The sequence below is a fragment of the Podarcis bocagei genome (genome assembly GCF_964188305.1).
Source record: "Podarcis bocagei genome assembly, chromosome: 4".
NCBI classification, from domain to species: Eukaryota; Metazoa; Chordata; class Lepidosauria; order Squamata; family Lacertidae; genus Podarcis; species Podarcis bocagei.
The window spans coordinates 61,851,335-61,873,403 of NC_138128.1; the positions used below are offsets into that span (position 1 = coordinate 61,851,335).

The 22,069-nt window shown below is 41.7% G+C and overlaps 1 protein-coding gene across 8 annotated transcripts in view; it reads left to right on the plus strand.

Annotated features, from left to right (window-relative positions):
- MGMT (O-6-methylguanine-DNA methyltransferase) overlaps positions 1–22,069 on the plus strand; it is a 180,185-nt gene that overhangs the window by 143,779 nt on the left and 14,337 nt on the right. For all 8 annotated transcript variants that reach the window (XM_081193096.1, XM_081193095.1, XM_081193099.1 and 5 more), the window contains one exon: positions 19,883–20,022. In XM_081193096.1, coding sequence (XP_081049222.1) covers positions 19,883–20,022 — 140 coding nt within the window. The remainder of the gene's footprint in view (positions 1–19,882; positions 20,023–22,069) is intronic.

The following is a 22,069-nucleotide window of genomic DNA, read 5'->3' on the forward strand; positions in this document are numbered from 1 at the left end:
AAAGAAACTGGGACCCCGATTGACAGAAATCCAGAGGTCTTTATACCTGAGCAAATCACAGCAAATCATAGATCATGAGACAACCATGAGGGACTCACAATATTGTCAGCAAAAATCAGCCAATCAGCAAGCTGTTGTCACGCTTCCAGCTCCTGGTCAAGCACTGGTCAAGCACAGGGTTCCAGTTCTGCTTTCCGATGCTCCCAGTGACGCTCAGTCTAACCTTTCCCCCTTTTTGACAGGACAGGGAGTTTTGGAGTTTTTGTGGTTTTGCTCTTCCTGTTCTGTAGATTAATTTAGCCTGTATCTGAGGGGAATTTGTACCAGAATCTCCGATTCACGTCTTCCCCTGTAAGGGTACAAGGATGTTTGTAGGGGAAAGGTCGGTTCCTAACTTTGCTGTTCCAAGCAGTTTGCAGTTAGCTAAAGCACAGCTTCCCTTTGATTCAAAATGGATTATAAGTACTGTAATCCTTGATTCGTGTAAGCATATATGAATATATATTGAATATATTGATTATTGATAACTGGTTATATGGATAGCATAGGGGTAGCCCTTTCTTCCTTGCCTCAGTATCTGTACGTCTCAGGAAACAATGAAGAAAGGCACCTTTGGGGATGAGGTCTATTTTTTCCTTGACTTCCTTTTTTATCTTTGTAAACTGCTTTGATGGTTTTTTTTAAAAAAAACCAACAACAATCAAGCAGTGCATAAATTTTGTGAAATGAAAAGTACACAATGCACAACAGATGGAACTGCTGTTCAGAAAAGTTGGCAATAACCAATGTGCCGAAATATTCCTTTCAGATTGTCTTGCCTCTGTTTTTTCAGACCATTTCAAGTGCCATACCCCAAATCAGCTTGCACTGTTCTCTGGCCTATATAAGGTAAAGGTAAAGGATGCCTGACAGTTAAGTCCAGTTGCAGACGACTCTGGGGTTGCAGCGCTCACCTCGCTTTACAGGCCGAGGAAGCCAGTGTACAGCTTCCGGGTCATGTGGCCAGCATGACTAAGCCACTTCTGGCTAAACCAGAGCAGCGCACGGAAACGCTGTTTACCTTCCTGCTGGAGCGGTACCTATTTATCTACTTGCACTTTGACATGCTTTCAAACTGCTAGGTTGGCAGGAGCTGGGAACGAGCAACAGGAGCTCACCCCGTTGCAGGGATTCGAACCGCTGACCTTCCGATTGGCAAGCCCTAGGCTCAGTGGTTTAGACCACAGTGCCACTCGCTCCCCTGGCCTATATAATAAGCATTTATTGTTTCTGATAATTCATCTCTTTCCTGTAGACACCTTCTGCGTCAAGGGTTGCATCTGATTTTTGTCCAATATCTGGATCAACCTTTGGCTGAGATGATCAGAATCCAGGAAATGTCAAAATGGGGTTGTGGCAGTGTTTTGTCCCCTCACTCCTCCTTTCTACTGTGACTTGGCTTCTTCGGAAACCTCGGAGAGAGGAGAGATCCTATTAATCCAACCTCTAAAAGATTGAGATAACTTTTGAATCTTTTCTAGAAGAAATTGAGCTCTTCAAGATCAGATTTATTTGTAGGAGATGAAACCAGGGAGTGTCACTCCCCCGGTACAGAATTCCCCTTCCACCTGCCAGATGTGTGGGCAGAAGGTCACGAAATGCAGTATTTCAGCAGTGGGCATGGAAGGTGGCCGAGGTGGCCCTGGATCCATCAGAAACTGAGCCAGTCCTACTGGGGTTGCATCTGTAAAGCCCTGCCAACTGGCTGCCCGTTTGGCTTGCCCCTTAAGACTTGGGTTGCCAGTGTGGTATAGTGGTTAAGAGCGGTAGTCTCGTAATCTGGTGAACCGGGTTCGCATCTCCGCTCCTCCACATGCAGCTGCTGGGTGACCTTGGGCTAGTCACACTTCTCTGAAGTCTCTCAGCCTCACTTACTTCACAGAGTGTTTGTTGTGGGGGAGGAAGGGAAAGGAGATTGTTAGCTGCTTTGAGACTCCTTAGGATAGTGATAAAGCGGGATATCAAATCCAAACTCCTCCTCCTCTTCTTTTTCTTTATGACTCAATAGGAGTTGTTTCTTAGTAGGCATGTATTCCTCCAATTGTTTGCCATTGCATAATTATGCTCAAAGTAGCATTTCTATAAGCAGCATACTACTTTGAGACTTCAAAGTTTTAATAGCTTATATCCAATAATATCCCTCCTGTGATAGAAGGTGGTCTGAGCAGTGGAGGCTTCCATCAGTGGACTGCAAAAGGAAGGCGATTTTTGCATTGTCACTCTCCCTCCATCAACCCACATCACTGCTCCCAAAGCTTCTCTAGAGAGACGCACATGTTTCCTGTTATCCACAATAATTTCTTCTGCAGTAATGCTAATGCATAGTAGTAGTCAGTTAATAGGTTGAATCTCTTCACTTAATTATTTGTCCTTCCCCCTACTTTTTATGCAGATACCTTTTTTTGACAAGTACATGGCTTTCGAATATAAGCAATTCAAAAATTGTGCAATTATTATGTAATCATGTGCTCATTATTCTACTGTTTTTAAAAAATACAATTTATAGTCTTTGTAACATAACACCAGGAATGTGCAATGCTGATTAATTCAGCCTTCAAGTTTCTTAGACATAAAGTTTCAGCATGACCCAGAATGCCCCTTTCCCACATGCAAATAGGTCATTTCACCATATATGAGAAGTGGCCAATATATTTGTAACAAAAATAGTTGCTGAGCTACAAAAGGATACTTTTCACTGAAAATTTGCATCTCATCCTCTTTTCTGAATAAAATATGCAAGAAGTAACATAAATGGCATACTGTCTCCCCCCACCCCCTTTCCCCATGAATTGGGTCTTTGATGTTCAAGAGGAACCAGTGTTAAAGAACATCCCTAGAAGGCTGTAGAAACTGTTCCTATTTATGACAAATGTAAAATAGTAAAGATCTAGCTGAATGTGTTGGTGTCATTAGTTTGTGAATCGCATCCTTGAAAATAAATGTGGAGGAGCCAAATCGGTTTAAAAGAAGATAACAAAATGGTTTAAGCTACTTAGGTTGAATGCCAATTATATTTTAATATTCAGCTGAGCATATTTTACTAAGAAAAAAGGCAGTGTCGGCGCATGCATAACTCATTGGCAGCGTCGACCAGCTGTGCCACTCTTCTCTTCGAATCACTTTGTGCATTTTAGTAGCATGGTAATTTAGTAGAGAACTACCTGAGTGATGGCATTTTCAATGAGCAGGTAATCTACAGAGAATTTTTATATGGTTATGAGTTCTGCGCTTCAGCCTGGCAACACAAAAATACATCAAGACCAATTACGGTATCAACTTTCAGCGTGATACCCTTGCCACGCAAGTGCATGTATTTCTGCCCCAGGCATTTCAAATTGCATCTAATTTGAAATCTTTGGGGTTTTAATTAAATTTTAGAATATATGGAATTCTTCATTAGTACCTGCTCTGAATAGCAGATTATACTTCTCAGTCTCTCGTTAAAGTAGTAGGCTGTGGTAAATAGCATGTTCAAGAACTGATCATTTGTGGTGCCTGGATATTGGGAACAGAAATAGTGAGATGCAAAATAATATCAAAAAGATTATTAGTCCAGTGAGGGACTCTTGATTTGTATTTTAATGGAATTTTACATTTCTCTTAATGATTTGCAAATTGTCCTCTGATTATAAGATGCATTAAGATTTTCGTTTTAATGGTGAGACAACCATTAGCAATAAATAAATAAATAAAAATACTGCCTTCTTCTAGAATGCTTCCCTGCAGCAGGATAAATATTGAAGCATTAACGCCTTTTTGATGTAAGTTATAACACAGCAGTTTGGACCTGTACATGAATGATTGTGGCCTTTCATACATATATTAGCACTTTGAAGTCCATAATTGTCTTTACATGGGTGAGCAATGAATGAAACTGAAACTGCCATTACTTTCAGATAAATAAGAAAAATAAACACCTCTTTACAGAATTAATATTACTTATGCTTCAGTAAGGATTTTAGACCTAGTATGCATGTAAATTCCAATAAGGCTTTAATTTTTAATCCAACGCAATTTGTCGTCTATAAAGAACTCAAATGATTTGCTGGGGGGGGAGTAAAGATGGATGAGGCTGTGACAGTATTGCAGTTTTGTCCTAAGGATCCAGGAATAATCTTACTATATAATAATTTTGTAAGAGTAAAGTTGTTGTGCTTGGTTCGTGGTGGGCACGCAAAGTGCAGCATGACAACAGCAGATGGAGCAAACAAAGCAGACAGGCTGGCAGCATCAGTGATCAGACAGGTGAGTGGCCCAAGCAGGTCTTCCCATGTTTCCTCTGCCATCATCACTGCCACAACCCACTTGCCCACCTGCTTGCACACAAGCACCACAGGGCAAGCAATCCCCTAGCCCAAGCAAATGGGTGGGTGGTCCAGCCTAGTGTCAGGGGCGTTTCCCAGCCAAAGGAATGCACATGGCAGATAGTTAACACTTACAGTTGCTTCTACAGCTCTGGAAACCTATGCACAATAATCTAGCATCCAGGCAGCTATTCCCAGGCCTGTGCTCTATGGAGCAGTTGCAGCAACAGGGGACCACTCCCCCCCTCCACCAGTTTACATACCTTCCCCCTATGGACTACTGAATTTCCATACCTGGATTCACCTTGTTGGCCCTCATCCAGCCCACCACTATTTCTAGGCACTGATCCAGGACTTGCACAGCCGCACTTGACTCAGATACAACAGATAAAATAGAGCTGAGTGTCATCCTCATGACGGCACCAGTCCAAATTCCAAATTCTGGTCCACATTCCCTAATTACTGTTCTCAGTACAGTGGTACCTTGGGTTAAGAACTTAATTCATTCTGGAGGTCCTTTCTTAACCTGAAACTGTTCTTAACCTGAAGCAGCACTTTAGCTAATGGGGCCTCCTGCTGCCACCGCGCGATTTCTGTTCTCTTCCTGAAGCAAAGTTCATAACCCAAGGTACTATTTGTGGGTTAGCGGAGTCTGCAACCTGAAGCATATGTAACCTGAAGCGTCTGTAACCCGAGGGAGCACTGTAGCTTCATATAGATGTTTAAAAGGATTGAGGACAAGATGGAACCCTGCAGCACCCCACAATACAAATATCAGGTGAGGCAAGGTGAGGTGCAATCATCCAATACCATCCAATGAAATCTATCCTGTGAGTAGGATTGGAACTACTGTCACATATGACCTCCAACTTATGGGCTGCAGAGCTGGTAAGACACCATGATTGATTGTATCAAAAGTCACTGAGAGACTGAGCAGAAACAACAGGGTCACATCACCTTGTCCCTTTCCGGGGGGGGGGGGGACCATCCACCAGGTTGACCCAGGCTGATTTAGTCCTGAAACAAAACTTAAACTGTGCCAGGGTAATATTAATTATGTCTTTTCCTTTTCACAACAAAGTTACACATCTTGTCTATTAAAACCCTAGTTATCCTGAACTTGCTTCAACACCTTCAAAATGTGCCTATATTAAGCTTTTGATAGGATGCAAATTAATTTAAATGTGATGCATAAATTTATTTATTAAAATATAGTTGTCTTTTAATCAGATTGTTGCCATAGCAGATATATGGATATATGAAACAAGGCATAATTACCATTCATTCTTTTAACACGGGACTGGTAACTGTTTTAGTACAGACTGCACCCAAAGGTGACAATGGAAAGTATATAGAAAAGTGCCTAGATACTAGAAGGAATCACACCATCAAAGGATGAGTTAAATAGGGCCCTTTCCCCCTGCACAGTGGAGTTACTATTTATTTTTTTCATATTAATAGGACTGACACTACAAGGACATTTTCCAACAAATGCAATAATGGTGATAGTTTTCTAGATTGGACATATAAAATACAAGCAAATAATAGTTTCACTGTCATGCCATTGTAGTTGGACCTTTTCTTCGGTCTGAAGTTTTAGCTGCTGTTGTTTCTGTCTGATACATGTAAATAAGGTCATTTTAAAATATAATTTTTAAAAATAATGCTGTGCCTATCCTTTGTTACTTGTTTTCTATTTGGCTGATATAAAACTAGGGAAAAGGGGAGGCAATTTATGTTCCACTGTAGTGTTGTCCAACTGATGCAGAATACCTCTGCAAGGTAGTCGCTCAAATTCAAATTCTGTGGTAAAACTCTTGAGTTTGTCTAGCAAACTCTGTGGCCCTCCAGATACTGTTGGAATCCAACTCCAGTCAGTCCCAGCCAGCATGGTCGGTGATCAAGGATGATGGGATTTGTAGTCCACAGCTTCTGGGGGGACCACAGTTTGTCTACATCTGGTCTAACATATGTCTGAGTAGGAGTCTTGTTAGATTAATTATTTTGTTGCTAATAAAAATATCGTGGAAGTAGTCATAACTACGGCTTGCCTCTTGGGTAAAACAAAGACTCACCTGTGGCTCTAGAAATGAAAATTGCATACACCGCCTATTTTGTGCATGTTTGATTGATGTTTGTTGCATAGGCCTTTTGGAACTCCTGTGTACACATGTATTTTGATGCATGAGCAGCATAAAGTTGTATAGGACCTTTTGAATCACTCTAGAATTCAGCATACACACGTTGCAATGCCCATTTTTATGACTTTGAATTTGGAAGTGGCCCAAAATTGACTCCCTTGCCAAGTAGTAAAAGGATTATTTGTTCCTTAAGTGGGATTTTGTATGGCATGTATAGGCCTGGAGCAGATTTCTGCAGCTGAGTTATAAACCCTTAAATATGGGTCTTATTATAGAAATGCTGACATTCCTGTTGGAAGTGTTAGGGCTGCAAATGATTAGACTTCAACTGTTGTATAAAGCCTTAGATACTCTTGTCACATGGAGACATACTGGTTTAGTGGTACCTACAATATTATGAACCCCTGTTGGTCTGACTGGAAAAAAATGCTGACATTAAAACCTCAAAATTAAAACTTTTAACTGTGTGTTAGCTTACTTGTGTGCTATTTCCTCTTTTCATTAAGAGTGAAGCAGAATGAGTCACTTGAAAATGTTAACATCCTGTCTGTGTCTTATAGAATCTGTCAGGAATTATCCCCTCTCAGATTGTTTAATCAAGGCATTAATGCTTCTAGAACAGTTGCAGTGCATATGCATTCTAAAGATTCATTCCTCATGTCAGAGATCAGAATTGCATTCCATGTAGGCAGGAGTTTGGAGGCAGGTGAAGGAGAGTGTTGCAAAGGGACTTTAAAACGCAAAAAAGGAAAAAAGCAGCACACTAATAGCACAGCAGAGGCTATTGATTCAACCATGTTAATCAAAATAGTGGCAAAATGTGAATTTTTGTGCTGAAGTGTCGAAAGCTTAAAAATTTACCAGTAAGAGATAGACTTGTGGTGCAACAAAAGAGAGGTAATTTCAGCCAAGTGGGTGCTGGTCATCCGGTGGCATTGGCTTTGTCCATTGACTCACTTGCACATAGAATAATAAAACTGTAGAGTTGGAAGGACATCTAGTCCAAACCCCTGCAATGCAGGAATCTCAGCTTAAAGCACCCATGACAGAGGGCCATTCAACTTCTTAGGAGGTTCTTGAGTAGAATTGGGAGAAGAATTCTTAGCTCTGTGGTACAGTGGTATATTGTTTGGCATGCCAGATTAGGTTAGAGATTAAGGGGAGAGACAATACAGTATATGCATGGGTGGGGGAGATATAAATTGGGTTCAAACTCCCACTTACCAAAGAGGTTCACTGGGTTACTTTGAGCCTGTATCTCACTGTAACCTACTTCACAGGGTTGTTCTGAGGATAATATTTGGATGAAGCAGGGGGGAACAGTGTATCCCACCTTGAGCTCTTTGGTAGAAAGGTGGGATATAAATGTAATTTTAAAAAATATGTGTCAGGATGGGATGCCCATTAATCTAGTTCTACTACCAAATAAAATTGACTGTTGGTTTTTCCTTGGGCTGTACACCCCGTATTCTACTATGCAGCAGGGGGAAAGCGTTACACCCTATTGACTTCACTAGCAGAGCATTTTGCACAGAAAACATTCTCTGCAGCTTATACTGCCATCCTGTTTCAATGTGGCTTCTTCCACATGTCTTTACTTTAAATAACCCAGAACTAGCTATATCAATTTTCTGTTGAAATTCATGAGACCCTCATTTTATACGCAAAAAAAGGGGCACTGCTAAGATGGGACATGAGCTACCTTTTCCACCACTCTCCCTCCATGCACACAGTTGGGTGCTCAGCAGGGATGACCATATTGCACTAATTCTAGTGCTTTATAATTTATCACACCTGTATCCCACCCTTCCTCTGATGGCTATGCGCCCAAGACAACTACAGATCCTGAAATCTGCCTCTGACTGCCCTATGTAAGCACTGGCATTGTAAACTGAACGCTGCCAATTTGTTGAAAGTTTCTTTTTCGGCAATTTTTACAAGCACTAGCAAGGCTAACTAGATATAGTACACTTGGAGAGCAGGAAACCCTACAAGTCAGTTGTGTGTAGTGGAAAAGTCGGGAAACGTTGGCAGTCACCGGGAGGAAGCATTATTGGCTGGTGTGTTCAGCACAGATGTTTTTAAGAGCTCCACCCAGCGAACAATTAGTCTGGCCTTTTTTTATAGAGACAGGGAAGGTACCAAACATTTGTGCTGCATGCTGCAGTTGCCAGCTGTGACAGGCTTCATGGAGCAGTTGAAACAGATGATGCAGTTATGTATAATGAAGCACGCTGATGGCTCAGTTGATAGGATGTTACTAGGCCCTGTAAATTTTAATTTGGGGTTTTGCAACGTTTTAATTCTAAGTGCACAAAGAATTTGTCAGGCTTGTGCAATATAGAAGAGGTCACCACGCTTTTCAGTATAGACAAAACTATAGACTCGGAACATACTGTCAGAAGTGTTACAGTAGAATTTATTTGTTTAAACTTTTAACAATATATACTTTGCTACAAAAGTACAGAGTTCTTCCACTGATACAGTGCCCCCATGCATATCCGGTGTCTCCTCCCCCTTAATTCCTCTCTGAGTTATCAGTAAAACATACGGGGGCGGGGGAGGAAGAGGAAGGTAAGGTGAGGCATACAATCGTACCTTGGTTCTCAAACAGAATGTGTTCTGAGAGACCGTTCGACTTGCAGAACCGTTTGAAAACCAAGATGCAGCTTCCAGTTGGCTGCAGGAGTGTCCTGCAGCCAATCAGAAGCTGTGTCGGACATTCAGCTTCCGAAAATTGTTTGGAAACCAGAACACTCACTTCTGGGAGCCAATCGTTCAGGAACCGATTTGTTTGGGAGCCAAGGCGTTTGAGATCCAAGGTACGACTGTATATTATTTCAAAAGAGTGCAACAAACCCTGAACAAATCATAAATACTTTAAATATTACAGTACTTTTAACAAAGAGGTCAGTCATGATAGAGTAGGATGGCAGTGCCGGGTGTCATGGTTTTTATTCTTCTTCTATGTAGTTAAATATTTTAACTACAATCAATCCGATCCAAAATTAGAGGGAGTTGTTAGAAATGTATGTTCTGAGCTTTGGAAAGCAAAACATTTTTTGTTATTGTTCATTTCATCTGCCACATCTTAAAAAGATCAGGAGCTGAAAATGTAAGGGATTTAACATGGAACCAGAAAAAAACCTAACTAACTACTTCAGTCTAGTGAAGAATCCTGGGATTGTAATCTTGTTATTCTAGGGCTTTATAATTCCTCCTTTACAGTGATCTCCCACTCCATTGTGGTAAGCGGTTGGGTTTTTAAGACCTTGTATATAATGATTGGAGGGCTTTATGAATACATGTTTAAAAAATGGATGAGAAATACTGTAACTTTTTACAGTGTATATATTACTACAAGTACAGTGCTTGTCCAGAGCTCTATTGAACAGACTTGTTGGAACATTCTGCATCAATGCAAAGTTCAAACATGTAATGATATCCATGATCTTTTGACCAGTTTAATATCTAAATAATGAATGAAAGGAAAAGACGTTTCTGACTTTGGAGGCAAAGAAACGAAAAAAGAATCGCTTGAAATAGATTTCCTTGCTACCTCTGCTGCCTCAGTGCTTATCACATCTAACTAGCATTAATGAACTTACTGTACAGCTAATTAGCTACTGCTGGCAATGGCTGTTGCAGCTATTTCTGCTGCTGCTGTTAACAGCTGCTGCTGCTGCAACTACTACTACTACTATTATTTCTGCTTCCACCTGAACTGCATCTTCCTCATTTGAATAGGTGAGAAACCAAAGTCAGCTGCGCAATTTGAGCTAGATTCCATCACTCAAAATTCAGTCACAACTTCTTTTGAATTCCTCAGCTGCCCCGAGGCAAAGGCTCAATGTTGATACTGAGATTAATCCCAAAAGAACCCCTTATTTCTCAGCAGAGAAATTAAAGCTTGCCAGTTTTCCTTTCACCTGTCCTTCTGACAGCTCTGTCAGTAATGATATGCCTTCTACATGGTATAATCCCCGTCCTATGGTAAAGAATAATTTATTAAGAAATTAAGGGGCTTAGCTCCTCTCTGTCGGGTTGGTCTTCAAAAGTTAGCTGATAGCAGAGACAGCATGATTATCAATGAAAAATTATTTAACAGTACCTTGGGGCTTTTTTAGACAAAGCCTAATAAGTCACATGGGTAGATATCAATCAAATGTATCCCCCTTAGATTTTGTAAATATTCCCTGAAGTTAAGTCAAATTATGTTGATTATATGGCTCCTCTTCAGTGTGACTGTGGGGCACAGTCCTAGTTTAGGAGAAACGTATTTTTAGAAGCATGGGAGAGGCGTGATATGTTTGCTAATAAAGCTGACACAGTTCGCATTCAGCTTTTTTTTGAATCTTAGAAAGGCCAACAAGGCGGTAGCAATATGTTTTATAATAGACTGTATATCGGCGCACTTTGAGTTACTGGCCATGTTTATGTATACACTGATGGCACCTTAATGCATTTTTAATGGCTATTAGTATATTTAGTATAATGTGCTCGTGCATAAAATATGTATCATGCATCATCCCTTTGCGCTCTTTTGTTGTGTTTAAAGGCACAAAAGGAAAGGTGTGACTTGACATTGTCCTAACTGTCATTTACAATCTGGGCATGATGAAGGGACCTTCAGGATCTGAAACACTGCTGTGCGTGAATTGATGAAGTTGTGTCGTTTCAAATCAGATTTCTTCCTACCTTTTTATTGTTTTGATAACAAGGTTATGCCCTGGAGGAGACATGAGCTTCAGTGAGTCTGCAAATGTGCAAAACAAGTTTGTTCACTTCTTGCTGTTGAGTGTGCTATTTCAGGAATACCATCATCACATGCCTATTAAGTTTTGAGGCATTTATAACAGGAGGGGCAGGAGAGAGCGATCTCCAAAGTAGAAAACAATGTCTGTGGGCTTCATTTCTAACTAAAAATACAGAGATAACGTCTAACTTCCTTTATCTGTTTGTCTTTTACTGAAGTGCCTAACACAGTAAGGCAAGCTATTAATAACCACCAAATGTTTCTTCAGCTATTTTGCTTTTGTTTGAGTGACAATTACGTGAGCTTAAGTTGGCACATGTGGCTGCTGTCATGCATTTTGGTGTTTCAACTGAGTGGGAATCATGGTTGCTGCCAAATAAACGTTAGTGCATTTAAAGGTTTGTCTGATTTGGGTGGGGGGCACTTTTATTTGAATATTGTCAATTTTGTCAAAATGATTTAAATTGATCTGTCATCAGGTGGTTAGAGGCTGGGGGTGGAATTTCGCTGGTGAGTTCCTCATTTCTCATCACCTCAGTAAGACAAAGTATTCATTTCTAAGGGCTAACACTACAATATGTCCTAGCAATATGAGGTAGGAGATTGTGTTCCAGTGCACTGAGAACTAGACTGAGATTGTCAGAGCATTTATATTCATGAGAGTGAAATAATGCTTAGCCTGACTAGGCTTCTACATTCCTTAAATGAAAAAGATGCGACATTAACTCTTTGTAACACCTGCTGGCTGAGATTTCCTTAATGTGTGAAATTTAGAAAACGATGAGCTTTGAGTTAGGTTGTTAGCGAAAATATTGTTTTTCTTCACATCCTCCTGCAAGAGTGAAGACAAAAAGATCAAAATCCAATCAGCAAGAATGACAATAGTGTTGTATTTTACACAATTCTTTCGTTAGCATTATTATTAAATATATGTGAGCTATGGGGGGGTATTGGGGCACTCTTGGTCTCATGCATGCATGAACATTGAAATGCACACTGGCTCAATCATAAGAAACAAATACTAGAACAGTTTCCTAATTCTTTATACTGTTTTAATAGGAAAATGGCAGCAGAGATTACGGTACCCACTGTTATTATACAACGCCAACAGTGTTAGGTTTCAAGAAAGAAAGCAATCCACAGTTGGGCAATACTTTTATTGGGAGAAACCAAAATGTCACAACATAATGAGTAAGCTTTTACATTCTCCAGAAGTCTTCATCAGAGTAGATAGTACACAAAGCCAGGGAAGGGAACAAAAAGCAAGCTCTATTACACAAAGTACAACAATTACCCTAAATGTTGTGGTCTTGGAGTTTACATTTATATTTTCATAACAGATATTGCAGACTGATCAGATTTGTCTCTTTTAGGTTTTATCAGGTTGTGGGATAATGTCCAGCTGTTAGCCCTATCTGACTCATGTCTTTATGTGAGATACATGGGTTCCTGGTTGGACAGAGAGCAGAAATAAAGCAAAAGTTGGCAATCCCTATATTAGCAACAATAGAGATTAATTTTGGGTGGTTTACTAGGTAAAAGAGTCTGTTGGTGTCAAAACCAACCTAATGGTTGGACTGAATGTAACCACCAAAATGCAAGTCCATCTTCAGGCAGTAGAAAACCATATTCCTCTGATTATAGCAGGAATGGGGTTCCTCCGGTTCACAGGTCAATCTTTGCACACCTTAGGGCTCCATGTTGGCACATGGAGCCATTTCCCCCCAAATTATGTCTACCCACTCATCTAACATCGCTTGTATTGTCATCTGATGGGTTGAAAGATGAAGTCCTGCTGTGTTGACAGAGAGTGGACATGCAGCTAAATAAGTAGAATGTAATCCCTGTTTAGCAGCTGGTGAAGGAAGGGTTAAATTCTGCTTAGTTCAACGGAATTCCAATGCAAGCTCCTTCTTGATTAAGGTAGGGATTTGCATGGACCCCCCCTGTTGAAAGGGAGGTGCTTTTAGTGTGGTGTCAGGTGATGGATAAGTGAATGGCCCCTTCTACTTGTCCAACTGGGCCTGCATGACCAATCTCAATAAGGATCTAGCTCATAAAGCCAAAGAAAAAAAGCAAGTTTCTCAGTCTGGATTATAGTTTCCATTCATGAAAACTATAAAATCTTGGTGTGATATCTAACCTAACAAAAAGATCTGGAGAACTCTTGAAGACCATTCTGTGGCATTTTGCTTGATCCTAATAAAAGTATTACCCAGTTGTGGATACTGAAGGGAAATTTATGCCCCATGATAAGAGGGCTAAATTTGAACACCATCAGAAACTCAAATATCCTCTCTTCGAAAAACAGTCCACTTGCATGTTTGCTGGGTCTCTGGGCATTTGTTGTATCAGTCATTTTCGGTGATACATCGTTGATCAAAGCAGCAGACCAAAGTTCAGTATGAACTCAGATTTTCTCACCATACATATCTTTTGAGAGGCAAAATATCTATTGTGTCCTTTTAAATAAGGAATGGACTTTTGCCTCTCCGCAGCATCCCCTGTCAGGTAGATTTATCTACAATGTTGGAAGCAGCAGGAACGCAGTCAGAGCTGTAGCGAAGGCGGCAACTAAACTTGCCAAAGGGAAACAGAATGAAAGAAAATAATGCAAGATGAAAGGGGGTTAAAGAAGCCTTGATATCTATCTCGTCCGCAGCTCTCTCTGTATATGGTAGGAAAACCAGGCTTCAACTAATGAAGTTGACACTTAAGAAATTGTCATTTTTTTAAAAGAATGTGTTTCCACCTGACCCACAAATTTATATTAGAGGGCATATCTGGAATTTAAACATTTTCATAATCCTGTTGCTCCTCTGTAATTTGTTTGCCTATCCAAAAGCATCAGTTTGCAGCAGAGTCCATACATTTGCAAAAATGACCTGGAAGAAGCTGCTCTCATATGAGAAAACTACGGGTGCTTTGTAATCCTTAACATTGCTCCAAATACCGTATTTTTCTGTCTATAAGACACCCCCATGTATAAGACGCCCCCTATTTTGGGGGAGAGGGACGCGGGTGGCACTGTGGGTTAAACCACAGAGTCTAGGACTTGCCGATCAGAAGGTCGGCGTTTTGAATCCCCGTGACGGGGTGAGCTCCCATTGCTCGGTCCCAGCTCCTGCCAACCTAGCAGTTCGAAAGCATGGCATGTCAAAGTGCAAGTAGATAAATAGGTACCACTCCAGCGGGAAGGTAAACGGTGTTTCCGTGTGCTGCTCTGGTTCGCCAGAAGCGGCTTAGTCATGCTGGCCACATAACCCGGAAGCTGTACACCGGCTCCCTCAGCTAATAAAGTGAGATGAGCGCCGCAACCCCAGAGTTGGTCACAACTGGACCTAATGGTCAGGGGTCCCTTTACCTTTTATTTTGGGGGACTCAGATTTAAGAAAATGGGGGATGGCCCTGTGTATAAGACGTCCCCTGATTTTTGACATTATTGGGGGGGGGCCTAGTCTTATACACACAAAAATACGGTAATTGGGAAAGCAAGTGCCCCTGGATATAACAACAATTATTGAAGACGGGTGCTGCCTATGTACAGCTACACTGAATCTCTGTGTCAGAAGAATCTTACTTTGTCGTAAAGTAATACATGAAAGCTAGTTAGGAGCATTTTGAAGACCTTCTGGTGTATATCTTCAATGTATTACCAATGGATTTGTTTATGTTAACAGCAGTCATTGAAACATGCATTCATTGAACACTCATCTAACCTACTGCTCAGCAGGTAGAACCCTTTCTGCCCTTGGGGGGGTGAACTGTTTTTCTGCATCCCAGTTTTATAAAGCTACCCTACCCAGACCTTGCAGGGAAAACAAAATCTAGGCTTAACCATAAATTTCCCATCTTGGCGGGTATGGGGTGGGGCAGTCTTGCAACGCTTGGCAGATAAGGGGGGAAAGATGTAACAAGTGGAGCTTGCATTGCTCATAGGTTTGTATGAGTTCAGTGGAATGTCCTTAGTTTCTTCATTACCTTGGACTATAAACAGAGAATGTGGATATCAGTGCATATTTTTCCTATATATTTAGCCATGGCCAATATTTGCATCCATATTGAACATTTGGGAAGGTCAGCCACCTCATTTTGAGTAGATTATATTTTCAGGCACTAGCAGAGAATTTAGTAATAAAATATTTGGCACAGTCACAGAGCTGCTTGCCTTAAACTAATTATTGTGTTTGCTGCCTACAGGATGAAATTAAAATTTCAGATACATTTATACACACACACACACACACACACACAGAGAGAGAGAGAGAGAGAGAGAGAGAGAGAGAGAGAATGATTTTATAAACATGCACAAGCATCATTTAAAAATGTATCTGAAATGTTAATTTCATCCTGTAGGCAGCAAACACAATACAGTGGTACCTCGGGTTACATATGCTTCAGGTTACATAGGCTTCAGGTTACAGACTCCGCTAACCGAGAAATAGGGCTTCAGGTTAAGAACTTTGCTTCAGGATGAGAACAGAAATTGTGCAGTGGCGGTGCGGTGGCAGCAGGAGGCCCCATTAGCTAAAGTGGTGCTTCAGGTCAGCGGCGTAGCGTGAGTTGTCAGCACCCGGGGCAACGCAAGTAATTTGCGCCCCCTAACCCAGGGCAAGGCAAGTAATTTGCGCCCCCCCAACCCCTAACCTGCGAGTTGCCGCCGCTGGCGCTGCCGCGCAAACAACGCTGCTTGCCCGGAGGAGGATGGAGGCAGAAGCAGCCGCTGCCTGTGGCTGGGCCGAGGGGATGGCGGCGGCGGCAGGGTGCAGAGGCTGCCCGTGCCCGGCCAGGCGTCGGTGGCGGCGTCGGCGCTGCTGCAGCGGCTGCTCCTCCTGCGAGCAGTGAGCGGAGCGCAGCCACAGCGACGGCGGGGGGCGCGCGCGCTAGGGCGCAAGGCTGGCGGTGGCGGCGGGGAGCCCGGCGGAGGAAGGAACTTGTCCCTTCCCTCTGGACTCGCGCCCCCCCAGATGTTGCGCCCGGTGCGGTCGGCACCCCTGGCACCCCCCACGCTACGCCACTGCTTCAGGTTAAGAACAGTTTCAGGTTAAGTACGGACCTCCAGAACGAATTAAGTACTTAACCCGAGGTACCACTGTAGTTATTTTAATGGAAGCAGCTCTGAGACCGTCACACACACACACTGAATTCTCTGTTAGCGCCTGAAAATATGCAAGTGGTGTGTGCATGGGGCATGTATGAGCATATGAGTGTGGGGTGGCGCCTCCCACTACCTTGTTAGGTATGCATTTTTGAGTCTGCTCTGGATCAATATGAGCAGTACCAAATAACATACCTCCCCAGCCCTGTCCACTCTTTTGTTGGCCACGCTCCACCACTGGCATGCAGCCTCCTGTGGTGAGGGTTGGGCCCAAGTGAATGCAGACTTCGGGCTTTAAAAAAAAAGCTTCCCAAATCTTGCTTTACATTTACTTACAATGACTATCCACTGGTCATTTTGTAGTCTCTCTGTAGAAATCCACCTGGATTTTTACTAACCTAAATAGTTTGGTTTCATCCATAAACTTGTCTGTCCTACTGCTCGCCCCGGTTTTCAGATTAACTAGTCACAGTACAGAAATGGGGGGAGGGGGCTGGTGGTGCTTGCTTACTTCATTGCAAGAACTGTTCCTTTGCTGTTGCCCTGTGCTTGCTGTCTTTTAATGTTGCACTCTTAACATTTTTATGCAAGCTGCTTTTATAACATCAGCCTGCTTTTGACTTCTGCTGTGGTGGTGCCCTGCTTTTGTGCCGCACAGAATATTTCTTCAGGACCTGCCCCGAGGAGTCATTAACCTGACAGGGAGACTGCCGGGGGCGGCGGGGGGCAATTGCCATCAGCTGAGCCTGCTGTGGGTGGCTGCAAGACTACATTTCCCAGTATGCATCACATGAAAGGATGGAAAGCTTAAGTCAAGAGCAAACTGATAAGAGCCCCCTGTTTCCAAAATTAATTATCAAAATTCACCTTGTAAAATCAAAAGGCAGGCAGAGCAGCGCATGGGGGCACAGTCCAACCCACAGAAGAATAATGAAATGGAATGGGGGGAATCCACTCTTCCCTTGTTGCAATTGGATTTCAAAATAGGCCTTTCTAAAGAAATGACAGTAAACAAAATCTGTTTGCCTAAGGAAACTCTCCTAGCAATCAGCTAGTAACACAACTCCATGTGCTAATGAACCCAAAGCTGTTAATATGGTTTCTTCAGTTAAATTGATTCATGAATTTTGAAGAGAACATTATCTAATGAATTTTCTTTGAATAGAAAGCAATTAAAAGGACAAATCAGTCTGATTAACCCCAAAGTCACCCTAGTGCCACAAATGGTGTACAGTTTGAAATTATATCATAAAAAACTAGAGCAGATTTGCTATCTCTTCGCCCTCTACTAATCCATGTAAATTAATGAACAACAAAGTTAATTTCTTTGATGACCCTTTTCTAGTATCACCTGGATTATGCTGATGTTTAATTTGCTTAATGTTATAATAAAAGCTAAACAGATTTTTTTTCAATGAAGTGATTATCATTCTGTTCAGTTAAGAAGTGACTTTTTTAAAATATTATTTAAAACAAACATAAAAGTAGGTGGGTTTCAGAACAAAGAGAGAATACTTTTTCCAGACCGCGTATTGTGTGAATGACTTTTTTGTTATATTGATAGAATAGGAAAGTAATTTATCCTCCTGAAATCTTGCTTGTTAGCCTCAAAAGCACTGCCTGCCATTTCAGCTTGAGCTTCCTCGCTGCCATTGTCTTTCAAGTAGAAGTTTTCTTTTTGGGGGGGGGGTGATCCATGGTAAGGTGAACTCTCTAGTTTGCGTGTTTGATGATTCAGTGTGCCTTTTTAACTCTCTGCTTGGATGCAAGGTGGAGGAAGAAACATGGGGAAATGCAGCTCAGAGCAGATGTGAAATTTCCCCATTTTCTCACCATAGTGAGGTGAATGAGGCTGTTATGTTTCTACCTAGGCATAGTGCATCAAACTCTTCTTTTTATGTTTCAACTGCTGAGAAGGAAAAGTGGTGGACTAATGCTCTCTTTTCCAAAGACACTCTCTGGGCCCATGTGGACACAGTTAGTAACGTACATTTTTCCAACACACCAGCTTGGCAGAACCCTTTTGGTTATAGGCCTTCAAACATTTCAGCAGCTGATTGGGATGACTCTACAAGAAAAGCAGCTCCTAAGGTATTCTTGTACAGTTCAAAAACCAAGGCACCACTTCTGATTGGCTGCAGGAGCTTCCTGCACTCAATCAGAAGCCGCACAGGATGTTCGGCTTCCGCAAAAACGTTCGCAAACCGGAACACTCATTTCCGGGTTTGTGGCGTTCAGGAGCTGATTTGTTCGGGAGCCAAGCCGTTCAACTTACCAAGGTACCACTGTAATGTTTAAAGTAGGTCTATGTGTGTTAGACTTGGGCAGCGCAGGTGCACCACAGTTTCAGACTGGAGAAAACTCAGCAAAGCGCCATCTGCTGCAACGGTGCCTCTCGTTGGATCATGCCTGGTCAACCACAGGCAATTTTTAATCACCATAGATCATGGATAGGCAAACTAAGGCCCGGGGGCAGGATCCGGCCCAATCACCTTCTAAATCCGGCCCGTAGACAGTCCTGGAATCAGCATGTTTTTACATGAGTAGAATGTGTGCTTTTATTTAAAATACATCTCTGGGTTATTTGTGGGGCCTGCCTGGTGTTTTTACATGAGTAGAATGTGTGCTTTTATTTAAAATGTGTCTCTGGATTATTTGTGGGGCATAGGAATTCGTTAATATTATTTTTTTCCAAAATATATTCCAGCCCCCCCACAAGGTCTGAGGAACAGTGGACCGGCCCCCTGCTGAAAAAGTTTGCTAACCCCTGCCATAGATGAATGTCTCATTATGTGCCAGCAGCTACGTTAGCAGGTTGCCATGTTCTTTTGCTTCCCTCCATGCCTTATTAAGAACAATATGGAAATCAAGTGTAACTAGACAGAAAATGAATAAGTCTTTCATTTCTAACAGGAGTTTTTTTCTTCTTCCCCTATTTAAATGTGCAGCAAATTTTCAGAGACACAGGCAGTTTCTGATATCTAGAATGCTAAATGGTAGCTAGAGGGTCTTTGCTGGGGGTAAAATAAAAAATAAAAACAGTCAGCTAGGGTAATACAGTCTGCTGGCTGTAGGGCTTCCTTTATAGTGTGACCCAGCTGAAGTTTGAAATTAGGAAATACAAGCTTTATAAAATAAGTACCGCCAGTTATTCCCTTCCTCCCCCTCTTTTTTTTTTTTAATTTGACTGTATGCTAATTTATACTCTGCCAATTTAATGGGAAAGCACATTGTATGTGTTAACAGGATAATTGTACTGGAAGCAAATTAAAAATATAGGAAAATCAAAGCACTGAATGCCTTTTTAATAGTGATCAATTACTTGGAGCACAGTCTCTAATAATCATGAATTTAAATATAGAACACAATAATAGAACTGATTGGTGTGCTAATTCAAAAGAGAAAATGTTGCTCTTCATACCCTAGTTTAAATGTCAGTCTTCCTGACTATTTTTATCTTGGGTAGATTAAAAAAAAAAAGCCTTGCTTCTGAACATTGTGTTGCTTCTTCCTTTTTTATTTTTCTTTTATTTTTCCTTTTCAGCTTCATTCACCAGAGAAGTGTTGTGGACCCTGTTGAGAGATGTGAAATTTGGAGAGGCAGTTTCTTACAAGCAATTAGCGGACCTGGCAGGCAACAGCAAGGCAGCCAGAGCTGTGGGAGGAGCAATGAGAAGCAATCCTGTAAGTTCATGTCAACTTTTAAAATAAAGTTGATGGAAGATGGTGGTTTTAGATAGAAAGCTTTGTGGGCTAAATGTCATTAGATTAAATATATCTGCTGTGAAAACTACTCTACCCATGAGTAATAAGGTCAGTAAGTGTTTTTAATCAGCATTAATGCATAAACCAGTTTAATATGATTTATTTTCCCCATCATTTATTTGAAATAGGAGTGCTGCATTTATTTTAATGCATCCACCCGTACAAATTTAGTTCATTTTCCTTTCTTTTTCTTCAATGAAATAAAAGGCTTATGCTTTTTGGATAGGTACTAGTCCCACTCAGAGATGAGATCGTCTTTTAGATTCTTAATAGCATTAGGGTGGTGCGGAGGTAACACATTTTGTTTCATTACCTGCAAACAGTTCTGGTTACATGAGCTCATATGGTGTGAAAGGGCAAAATGCCCTCTGCACTCATATAGGAACAAGTTTGACTTGGATCCCCAATGTGTCAGGTTCTGGATTTTGGGAGAGAGGCACGTTCCAGCCTCCTTCGCACAGCGAGTCACATTGTCTCCGTATTCCTGTGGCATAGCTCCATTAAAGACGCTCACCAATTTAGGCAATGTAGAACACAGCCTTTTAGTTGTAGCAAGCTAGGGATATAATTATACATTAGTTTAGTCATTTTTGCCCCATTAGTGACGTGTGTCTGACAATTGCCTCAGATATTTTTTAATTTCATATTATTACCTTGGCATGAGAATTGGCTGACATTTGTTATTGTGACCTATGTTGTAAGTGTGAAGCTATCTAGGTGCTGGCACAAAGTTTTAGAATGACCTTACTGATTTGCTTTCATTATCAAAGGACAGGGAAGGGGGGTGGGTGGGAAGGATTCTGGCCTTGTAATGCTTTGCTTTGGTTTGCATTTCTCCCTTTATGGGGAGAAAAAGCCCCTAAATAGTAGCAGCATCCCCATCATATATTTTCTCTGCAGCATTTAATTGCATTTTGATGCAACAACTGATCCAAAGCCCTCCAGCCTTTTGAACTTCGTGTACTAGCACCAGAGCTAATGGTTCAGCGGTATCAATCAATCATCCATCCATCCATCACTATGTTGCCCAAAGAAAGGCAGAAGCAGCCAGGGCTAAATCTGAACCAGAATTTTCCATGCCAGAGCTCAGTCCTAGAACCTGAAAAGCAATATTTTTTTAATGCTTTTGAGTCATGATACCCCACATTCAAACACTGAAGTCTGGGGTGCATGGGTACTGGTCATGTGGGGCAACTTGGCAGAGCTGAGTCCTGGAACAGCTAGTATCTAGAATTATGATTCTGATTCTGAGTGAGAATGGGAAGGTTTGTCTGGTATGTTGTTCTTGCCATTTACCTTCAAGACTCATTTGCACTCAATATGACTGCTAGTATCATGAGTCTCTTCCACTGCTACACAGCTTGGGCATAGATTGGAAGAAGCTGAAGCTACATATAGAGAGAGTATGAAGCTAATTCAGACATCTCCACCTTAGCATACAGCACTTGCTGTAGTCCATAAAATTTCCTTCATGCTCACCATGAAGCTTCTCAATTCTGAGGTAGGCTTTGAGGACCTGTGGCTTGTGTTGACCAGCAGGACAGATTGGAGCTGTTGGTGTTGTACCATCCACTTTGTTGCCTGAGGTGGGCCTAGCTGGCTGAGGTGGGCTGAAGTGTGGTGTTGGAGAACCCCAGGGTGCTAGTTCTGGGAGACTTCAATATTCACGCCAAGCCTACCTTGACTATACCAGCTCAGGATTTCATGGCAACCATGGGGTTGTCACAAGTTTTCATCATAGGGTAGGACACAGCCTTGATACAGGGTGTGAGTGGAGTTGGCTGAATAGGAGAGGGGTGAATTTTCTCCATTATCATAGACAGGCAATTGTCTGGTGAAATGTTGGTTTTACAGCTCCAATCCCCATCTACAAGGGTGTGGGGCCCATTAGGCTGACTCACCCCTGGAAAGGTATGGAATCCCAGGGATTCCCGAATGCTACTCACCCCTGGAAAGGTATGGGATC